The sequence below is a fragment of the Musca domestica genome, unplaced genomic scaffold (genome assembly GCF_030504385.1).
Source record: "Musca domestica strain aabys unplaced genomic scaffold, Musca_domestica.polishedcontigs.V.1.1 17, whole genome shotgun sequence".
Taxonomy (NCBI): Eukaryota; Metazoa; Arthropoda; class Insecta; order Diptera; family Muscidae; genus Musca; species Musca domestica.
Window position 1 is genome coordinate 10,329,625 of NW_026712230.1, and position 10,874 is coordinate 10,340,498.

Genomic DNA, 10,874 nt, shown 5'->3' on the forward strand with positions numbered 1-10,874 from the left:
CTTACCCCGAGCTCATTTTTCAATATTTGCTGAATGGAATATTGCGATATGTTCAGCTCACTAGCCATTTTTCGGCCACTGCGACGCGGGTTGCGATCAAGTCGCTTCTTTAATTTTCGGACTATTTTTGTTTTTTCCGTCCACTTCCTTGACGTCGGGCTACGCTACCAGGATCACGGTAACGAGCGATGATACGAGACACAAAAAATTTATTCACATTTAAATGCTGGAGTGGTCTAACGATAGCCACTTGTGGTTTTCCAGCCAAATAAAAAGAAATCACACTATCACGCTTGAATTCCATCTCGAATATTAATTTTTCTGGAAAATTCTCACAAAAATGCATTTGTTCGCTGTCACTGGAATAATTTTAACAGCTGTCAGACGAGTGACTTTGAAATGATAGCAGTCTGAAGTTGGTTGCAGTTTTGTTATCTCACCCTGTATACCAATATTAACCCACTGGTCAAACACACATTTATAAATCGACATACAAATGTTATTTCTTTCAATAAAAAAATATTTTAATAATTGAAAACAAAAACTCAAAACCAACGGACCTTTACAAAGTGTCATTTATTTGTTAATTAACACGATTGAAGAGATACAACATAAAACATGACAAAAATGTCCAAACAAAATGCTGATCAAAGATTAGCTATATATTATTATTTGATGAAAACACGAATAAGGTAATTTATTTAATCATGCCAATTGCTCTACATGACCTTCAATTGAAAGAATATGTATATAATTTTGATGTATATTTTTATTTTCGTCGGTTTTGTACACAATGCCACTTTTAGGAAACATAGAATCTAGCTGATCACCTGTCCGTGCATATCATAACTCGATATAACAGAAAATTGGATATATATCAGAACATTCCCTCTGGTACCTTTCACACAAATGGTCAAAATTTAAACCTCATAAAATGCAATACTATTTCCCATTATTTGGCCTTTGTAGGATGCTTACAAGAAACGACTGAAGCTAGAATCTAGAAATTTTGCACCAGGGTCAGTCTTGGTACGTAGGTGTGTGATATTTTGAACTAAATGGGTACGAAATATTCTAAAATGGACTGAAATTTGAATACTTTGTTTTTGACAAATGGAATAAGCAGAAATTTGGACTGAGAGCCATTGATGGAGTGCAGGATAAAGGGCTTTTGAGTTCCATTGATGGATACCAAAGGGCTTTTTACAATTCGTAGCATAAGGCTAGAAAAAGTTTTAAAATGGTACCATTTGGTATTATGTGAACGGATAGAGTTATCATCTTGAAATTTTGTATGAGCATAAAAGTAAGAAAGTAAGACTGATATATTTCCGATTGGAAATGTATACCAAATGTGTAAAATATACAAAATATTACCTAATTTATAATAGTTTTGTTAAGGCTAAACGGATGGAGCTGGAATTTCGAAATGTTTGTAGTGGGATCCCTGTTGGTTGTAGATTTGTGAGAAAGAGGTGGTTGTGGTAATGTGTCCTACAAGTGCTCGAAAAGTACTACATATTTTATACAAATTGGTATTGGGTGAACAGATAGTACTTCAAATGCGAAATTTGGTTTCAGGGTCAGTGATTATGTGAAGCCTGGACATATGGAGATGATTTCGGAAATGTATAAAATAATTGTACGGAAAGTACTTTTTTTTTTATTTATTATTTATTATTTCAAATATATATTATTACAATATGTATGTTTTGCCTCAGCGTCTTCAAGACCTTATTGAGACCTTAATGGTACTATATTTAGTACTAGGTGATGGGATGGAGATAAATTTCTGAAATTTGATATTTAGATGACTGTTGGTATTTAAAGTTGAGATTTGAAGGTGAATTTGGAAATGCGTACTATATTTGTTCGAAAAGTTCTAAATGGTACTAAATTTGGTATTGCGTGAAGAAATAGAGCTGGAATCCTCAAATTTGATTTAAAGGCTGAATTGGTATCTAGAATTGAGATATGGAGGTGGTTTTGTAAGTGTGTAATACAATTGTACGAAAATAAGTACTAAATGGAAGGTACAATTCTGGAATTGAAATATCGAGGTGGTTTTGAAAAAGCGTACTATAATTGTTCGAAAAGTACAAAATTGAAATAGATGCTACTAACTTTGGTATTGGCATTTTATATTGCGATAACTATTGAAGTCTAGAATTGAGATATGGAAAGGTTTTGCAAATGAGTCCTAAAATTATACGAAAATTATTAAATATTACTAAATGTGATATTTAGTGGATGTATATGGCTTCAATCCCGAAATTTTATATTGAGGTCTCTGTTGATATCTCGTGTTGAGATCTGGCAAATGCGTACTACAGTTGTTCCAAAAAATACTAAGTGGTACTACATTGGGCGTTGGGGGAAGGAAAAGAGCTGAAATCTTGAAATTTGCTGTTGAGGTTCCTGTTGTTAGGTTCCTGGGATTGAGATCTAGAGGTGTTTTTGGAATTTACGAAAAGTAATTAACCGAAAAGTATTAAAGGGATAGAGACGCTGAGAATAATTTGGATGTTGGACCATTTTACAAACCATTGCAAAATACTAATATTATCCTCGGTGAACTTAAAAATAAAAGATTTTTAAGACTTCTTGGGTTAAAAGGTAAACACTTTCTTTCCGAAAAAAAAATTTAAATAATAAAAGAAAGTTTTAAAATTTTGTAAGATGTATTAATTTTTGATTAAAAAAATTGTCGAACTGAATAAATTGTGCATTTTGAGTACTAAACAAGTAAAAAAGTAGTTAAGTTCGGCCGGGCCATTTTAAAGAAACTTGAAAATTTTCAAAAAAAAAAAAATTAATTGAAAACCGCTACATGGGGACCATACGAAAATTTTTTGTCATAGGCTGTAGCACCCATTACGAACTTCAAATACGAAATTTTAAATAAATCCGGCAAATAATGTCGCTAAAATCATGAAAATACCGAATATCGGGAGGTACAGTTATACGGTGGCTATACGAAGATCTGAACCTGCATACAAAATTTTTGTCATAGGTTGTAGTACCCATTTGGATCTTCCAGTACGAAATTTGAAACGATTCCGGTGAATAATGTTGCTAGAATCATCAAAATACCGAATATCGGGATCTAACGTTATATGGAGCTATACAAAGACTTGGACCTTCATACAAAATTTTTTGTAATTTAATTTAATTTAATTAATTTAATTTAATTTAATTGCACATTTCACTTCAAAAGTGTCATATTTCGTCCTTTGAATTCCCTCGAAATGTCGAATAACTTATGCACATAATTTCTCCCGTCAAGTATGATTAATAACTCTACGATTGTCGGTCTTAAAATCGAAAGTGATTGATGACGACCCCCAAGCGGACACACATTTTCTAACGCGTTCCAACTCATTGACAATAAATCGAACTTTAATTCTTTATAAAAAAAAAAAAACAACTCAAACTCCAATGCACCTACTCTTCGAACAATGTTGAATTTAATAGCAATCCAATATTTCCTCCCAACTAACCAAATGCATTTTACCAATTCAAATCTGATGTTGATGTGTGTGTTTTTTGTTTGTTCAATAAATGAACGACCGAGGCCTCTCTCTCAGACGCATTTCATAGAAATGTGCTGCACTTCAAATGTTGTTATTGCCGTTGAATGTTGCAGTTTTAGACTTTGATGTTGTTGCCGTTGCTGCTGCTGTTGTTGTTGTTGTGGTTGATTGTTATTATTATTATTTACGTTATGCTTTGTTGATGGCCAGTTTAATTACAATAATCATTGCTGTTTCACTGGACTGCACTTGACTGATTTATTTCGAAAACCAAACTTCAACACAAACTCCATCAAATGCACACCTCATCAATTAGGGCGAGATTGAGAGAGCTGGGCGTATAAAGTGCAATAGAATTGGATTGAATGTATGTAATGTAATTCTGTTGGCATAAATTAACAATAATGTACTTTGAAAAACTAATATAAAACCAGTAAGAAAAAGTCAAAAGTTTGGCGAGGCCGACTATCTGATACCCTACCCCACTATGCGTATTTAGCAGAACTCCCATATCAAAAAAAGTTTAAATTTATGTGAAGTAGATCATATCAACTATGAACCTTATTTGAATGAGTATCATGGCTATAGACTAGTCACAATTTTGGAACTATATCCAACTCTGAATCGACTTTCAACAATTTTGACGGAGACTTTTGTACCTCTAGTACTAAATAATATTGCATGGTATGACTTCGATAAGAATTATATTAAAAAATATTTATTGGAGCAATAGATATACCGGACCGAGTTTCACCAATAGGAAAAATTCGGTAGATTATGAAAAAATCTATCCAATTTGGATACATGTATGGTGGACAATAAGCGTAAAATCGGATGAAGATGTATATTGAAGCTATATAAAAATCTAACCCGATCTCGATGAATTTTGGCAGAGGTATTTTCGAGTAGCATCTGAGGTCCGTCATCAAATATCATTGTTGTAGAGTGCATATTACGCATGTGAGAGACTCTAAAACCAAATCGGATGAAACATATATATTGCAGCTATAGCTATATCTTAACTGATTTTCACCAAATTTGAAGTACTTATTTTTAGGATGAATTCGTTAGGAAGTGCCACAATTCACTCCATTTGGGCTGATATTGGTCATTTGGTGCACAAAAAATCTGAATTCGAATAAAGATATATATGGGAGCTATATCCAAATCTGAATCGAGCTGTAGTGCATATTACGCATGTGAGGCACTTAAAACCCCAAATCCGATGAAACGTGTATATGGGAGCTATAGCTATATCTGAACCGATTTTCTCCAAATTTGATGTATTTCCTTTTCAGGTCATTTGCACTGATATTGACCATTTGGTGCACAATTAACCCGAAATCGGGAGCTATATCTAAATTTGAACCGATTCTCACCAATTTCAATAGGGTTCGTCCTTGGGCCAAACAAATATTGTTTAGAAAATTTCATCTCAATCGGATAAGACCAGCTTTTTGTTCACAAGAATTCATGGACAGACGGACTGACATGCATAAATCGAATCAGCAAGTGATTCTTTGAGGATTTTCAAAAGTAACATTCGTCCTCAGTCACTGAGGTACGTTTATTCTATAGAAAAAATATCCCACCTCAGTGCCTTATAAATATTCTCCTATTATTCTATTATTTAGGAAACGTATATTCTCAGGACCTTAGATATTAATTCTCACTTCTTATGACATTTCAAACAAATCCATTTGATTCTTATAAGACTTCCAGGAAAACATCCATTAATTCCCCCTCTACTTCCCCTTTCAGGGCCGCGAAGAACAAGCTCGCCTCGAAATGAAACATCGCCAGGAGGAAGATGACCTGTATCGCAAATTTGCACGTAAACGTGAAGAGGAAGATCGTAAAATTCAATCCGAATTCCAAACCGAATGGGAACGTGAACTGCAGCGGCTGACGCACAAATTTGAAAAAGAATTGACCACATCGCGGCGCAATCGTGAGGAGCAGAACATTCTCACCAAACGCCTCGAACAACAAAAGGAGGACTTGGAAAAGAACATGACCCTGAGACGCAGCAAAAAGAAGGAGAGCATAACACGAAAAATGCTCGAACACGAACGTTATGAGACGGCAGCTCTAGTCGATCGTCAGTCCAGTGAAATGTTGGAGTTGATCAGTGCCCGTCGTTCCGAGTACATGATGAACGAGAGCATTTTCCTGGACGATGAGTTCAGTGAGGGTACCACACCCATAGAATATCCCAATTTGCCACCATTGCCTGCACCGCCCACAGTTAGTAAATTCCAAATCTACACCGACCCCATTGAGTTTGAAGACGTGGATCGCATAGCCATATCGGTGGCCCAGGAGGATCAGAAAACATTTACGGATCTAGTGAGGCAGTTGGTGGGTCGTTGCACAACCGATATCGAAAAGGCCCGAACAATATTCCGTTGGATTACCGTCAAGAATTTGAATAATATGCACTTTGATGATGACTTGCGCGGAGACTCACCCATGGGGCTGCTGCGGGGTATCAAATTTGGCACTGAGAGTTATCATGTGCTCTTCAAGCGTCTCTGCAGTTATGCCGGTCTTCATTGCGTTGTCATTAAGGGTTACTCGAAAAGTGCCGGCTACCAGCCAGGAGTGAAGTTTCAAGATTCTCGTTTCCGCAATTCGTGGAATGCTGTCTTCGTTGCTGGCGCATGGCGTTTTGTACAATGTAATTGGGGTGCTAGACATTTGGTCAATGCCAAGGAGGTACCCAAGACGGGAAGGGGTAAAAACGATAGTTTGAGGTGAGAGGGTGGGAGGATTTTTTTTGAGATTTATTTCATTGATTGTATTTTTATTTTCTAGATATGAATATGATGACCATTACTTCCTGACCGATCCCAGAGAATTCATTTATGAATTCTTCCCCCTGCAAGAAGAATGGCAGCTGCTCAAGCGTCCCATTACTCTGCGAGAATTTGAGAATCTACCATTTGTGCGTTCATTATTCTTCCGCTATGGCTTGCATTTTGCCGATGAGGGTTATGGAGCAGTGGTCTTTACGGACGATACTGGTGAGAGAAAAAAGAGAGTTCGTGGGATATATTTTTTCTACAGAACAAAATGTTTTCTATAGAAAAAGTTTGTTCATTATTGAAAATAACACTTGAGGATTTTTTACTTTTTTCTATGGACTTTTTTCTATGGCAAAAAAAAACTGTCTTCAGGTCTGAGGTTTTGTATTCTATAGGAATCTGTTCTCAGACCTAAGGAATTTTTTTTATAGAAAAAAATCTGTCCTCAGAACTGAGGAATTTTTTTCTATAGAAAAAAATCTGTCCTCAGAACTGAGGAATTTTTTTCTATAGAAAAAAATCTGTCCTCAGAACTGAGGAATTTTTTTCTATAGAAAAAAATCTGTCCTCAGAACTGAGGAATTTTTTTCTATAGAAAAAAATCTGTCCTCAGAACTGAGGAATCTGTCCTCAGAACTGAGGAATTTTTTTCTATAGAAAAAAATCTGTCCTCAGAACTGAGGAATCTGTCCTCAGAACTGAGGAATTTTTTTCTATAGAAAAAAATCTGTCCTCAGAACTGAGGAATTTTTTTCTATAGAAAAAAATCTGTCCTCAGAACTGAGGATTTTTTTTCTATAGAAAAAAATCTGTCCTCAGAACTGAGGAATTTTTTTCTATAGAAAAAAATCTGTCCTCAGAAATGAGGAATTTTTTTCTATAGAAAAAAATCTGTCCTCAGAACTGAGGAATTTTTTTCTATAGAAAAAATCTGTCCTCAGAACTGAGGAATTTTTTTCTATAGAAAAAAATCTGTCCTCAGAACTGAGGAATTTTTTCTATAGAAAAAAATCTGTCCTCAGAACTGAAGATTTTTTTTCTATAGAAAAAAATCTGTCCTCAGAACTGAAGATTTTTTCTATAGAAAAAAATCTGTCCTCAGAACTGAAGATTTTTTCTATAGAAAAAAATCTGTCCTCAGAACTGAAGATTTTTTCTTCTATAGAAAAAAATCGGTCCTCAAGTCTGAGGATTTTTTTATAGAAAAAAAATTGTCCTCAAGTCTGAGGATTTTTTTATAGAAAAAAAATTGTGCTCAGGTCTGAGAATTTTTTTTATAGAAAAAAAATCTGTCCTCAGGTCTGATAATTTTTTTTTATAGAAAAAAAAAATCTGTCCTCAGGTCTGAGAATTTTTTTATAGAAAAAAAAATTGTCCTCAGGTCTGAGAATTTTTTTTATAGAAAAAAAATCTGTCCTCAGGTTTGAGGATTTTTTTCTATAGAAAAAAAAATCTGTTCTCAGGTCTGAGGATTTTTTTTTCTATAGAAAAAATCTGTCCTCAGAACTGAGGAATTTTTTTCTATAGAAAAAAATCTGTCCTCAGAACTGAGGAATTTTTTTCTATAGAAAAAAATCTGTCCTAAGAACTGAGGAATTTTTTTCTATAGAAAAAAATCTGTCCTCAGACCTGACGAATTTTTTCTAAAGAAAAAAAATCTGTCCTTATGTCTGAGGATTTTTTTCTATAGAAAAAAATCTGTCCTCACCGGGAGGTTTTCTATAGAAAAAAATCTGTCCTCAGGTCTGAGGATTTTTTCTTCTATAGAAAAAAATCGGTCCTCAAGTCTGAGGATTTTTTTATAGAAAAAAAATTGTCCTCAAGTCTGAGGATTTTTTTATAGAAAAAAAATTGTGCTCAGGTCTGAGAATTTTTTTTATAGAAAAAAAAATCTGTCCTCAGGTCTGAGAATTTTTTTTATAGAAAAAAATCTGTCCTCAGGTCTGAGAATTTTTTTATAGAAAAAAAAATTGTCCTCAGGTCTGAGAATTTTTTTTATAGAAAAAAAATCTGTCCTCAGGTTTGAGGATTTTTTTCTATAGAAAAAAAAATCTGTTCTCAGGTCTGAGGATTTTTTTTCTATAGAAAAAATCAGTCCTCAGATATGAAGATTTTTTTATAGAGAAAAATCTGTCCTCAGTTCTGAGGAAAAAATCTTTTCTCATGTCGGATGAATTACAAAATCCTTTTAATATAGAAATGTATCACTTGCAATATATCACCAGGTGCCGCCACTGTTCGTATTGCCATGCCCACGGACATGCAAAGTTGCCTGATATTCCATTACAATTTGAAATTCTACGACAGTGATGAGGATTCGTACGATGGTGTATCGTTGAAACGTTTCGTTATGCAATCGGTGATTGGTAATATTGTGGCATTCCGGGTGCATGCTCCCTGTTCGGGTGCATTTCTGTTGGATATATTTGCCAATGCAGTAACGCCGCAGGAATATTTAACCGGTGAACCAATGAAATTCAAATCGGTGTGCAAATTTAAGGTAAGTCAAATCGAATTATCACCATACTCATGATTTCAAAGGGTTTAAATGATTTTTAATCAATGACGCCTGAAAGTATGCTTTAATTCTTTTGGTTTAAGTATAATGTGTTTTCATAACTACCAGCTTTTGTCTACCATTTCCTTAAACATTGCAGCGAATTAGGGTAATCTTGAGAGATATTTTTCTATAGAAAAATACGCTCAATTCGAAAGAAATTACTTTTTCTTTAGAGAAAAAATCTATGTATATTTTTTAATTGGTAAACACAACTTTATATTTTCAGATTTGTTGTGAAGAATTACAAACAGTTATGGTCCCATTGCCGGATTGTGCCAGCGGTGAATGGGGTCCAACAAAAGCAACACGTCTCTTTGGTCTGATACCCATTACGCATCAGGTATAACCAAACTTTTTAACATATTCAGATTCCATTTTTTTATTTCCAATCAAAAAAATATTTTTTCAGGATCCTCTTATATTTGCCGGCCGCAGTTTAGATTTGCAATTCCGTATGTCTCGGCCGCTAACAGATTTCATGGCAACGCTGCACAAAAACGGCATCGAAGAAAAGAAACTCTCCAAATATGTTACGCACAGTATATTGGATGATATTGTGACGTTTATTATAAAGTAAGTCTGAAGGAGAGGCCAAATAATAGACAAACCTGGCAGAAAAAATCATTTGATTTTAAATTTTCTTAATTTCTTCCATTTCATTTTAGCTTCCCCGAGGAAGGACAATACGGTTTGGATATCTATACCCGTGAGTTGGGTGCTCCGCCCCATCACAGCAGTCATCACAACAATTCGTCATCGTCGACGGAAAAACATTTGTTGACACATTGTTGTAAATATTTAATTAATTCATCGAAACGTAACTAATATTCCAATCTGTCAGTTCAATGTAATGTATGTATGTATGCATGCATGTATTTCAATTCAAATCCTTTTTCAATCAGTGCAGACATAGTAACGTACATATGTGTTTGGGGGGTAGAGGTATATAAACAATGGCGCCCAAATAGGGAGAAATAATTCCATTCATTTCAAATAGAATTCATAAATTCAACGTTGGGACAATTTAGAAATCTGGAATTAATTTGTGAGGCAGGCTTGCCATTTGGCTCTCTGTTTTGGGCGGTTTTTTAAAGTCCATCAACAGCCTCTTTTTATAAAAAAAACTTTACTCGAATCGTTCGTATTCAAACATATTCATTATACCCTACACCACATAGCGATAAGGTCATTATGTCTTTGTGCATGTTACAAGAAGAAGAAAGCGAGATAGACCCATACTTTCTTTTTAGGATCTTCATAGAATCACTTTCTGAGTCGATTTATGCATGTCAGTCCGGCCGGCCGTCTGTCCATGTATTTTTTGTGAACAAAATACAGGTCACATTTATTATCCGATTTAGATGAAATTTTTTTGAAATTGGTGAGAATTGGGTCAAATTTAGATATAGCTCCCATGTATATGTTCAATTGATTTCGGGTTAATTGTACACCAAATGGTTAATTTCAGTCCAAATGACCGGCATTTTAGCATTTCCGACGGAATTCAGCATAGAAGCAGGTATATCAAATACAGCTCAGAAATAAGAGCTTAAATTTTATCAAGGTCGGTTCAGATATAGCTATAGCTGCCAAATATATCTTTACAGGTTGAAAATACCTCTGCCAAATTTTATCGAGATCTGTTCATATATATAGCTATATATAGATTTTACAGTTATTCTTCACCATATATGCAATATCAGCCCAATTTGGATAGATTTTTTCATACTTAACCGAATCGTTCAATTTTTTGAAACTCGGTCCGGTATATATATATATTGCTCCAATAAATATTTGTTAATATAATTCATAAATACCCAATATAAACTTCTTTGTTACGGGAACTCTACAAAATACGCATAGTGGTGGTGTCATATAGTCGGCCCCGACAGACTTTTTAATGTGGGTTTTTATAAAAATTTTGAAATTGGACGATTTTGGCTTTTGGGAAATTTTGCCAAGTGGCAACATTGT

At 34.5% G+C, this 10,874-nt stretch overlaps 1 protein-coding gene across 7 annotated transcripts in view; it reads left to right on the forward strand.

Annotated features, from left to right (window-relative positions):
* Window positions 1–9,781, forward strand: part of LOC131801636 (hillarin) — a 104,506-nt gene extending 94,725 nt beyond the window's left edge. For all 7 annotated transcript variants that reach the window (XM_059120501.1, XM_059120498.1, XM_059120496.1 and 4 more), the window contains 6 exons: window positions 5,295–6,289; window positions 6,351–6,559; window positions 8,566–8,840; window positions 9,127–9,240; window positions 9,310–9,473; window positions 9,566–9,781. In XM_059120501.1, coding sequence (XP_058976484.1) covers window positions 5,295–6,289; window positions 6,351–6,559; window positions 8,566–8,840; window positions 9,127–9,240; window positions 9,310–9,473; window positions 9,566–9,725 — 1,917 coding nt within the window. In that variant the 3' untranslated portion in view covers window positions 9,726–9,781. The remainder of the gene's footprint in view (window positions 1–5,294; window positions 6,290–6,350; window positions 6,560–8,565; window positions 8,841–9,126; window positions 9,241–9,309; window positions 9,474–9,565) is intronic.
* Window positions 9,782–10,874: the final 1,093 nt, after the last annotated feature.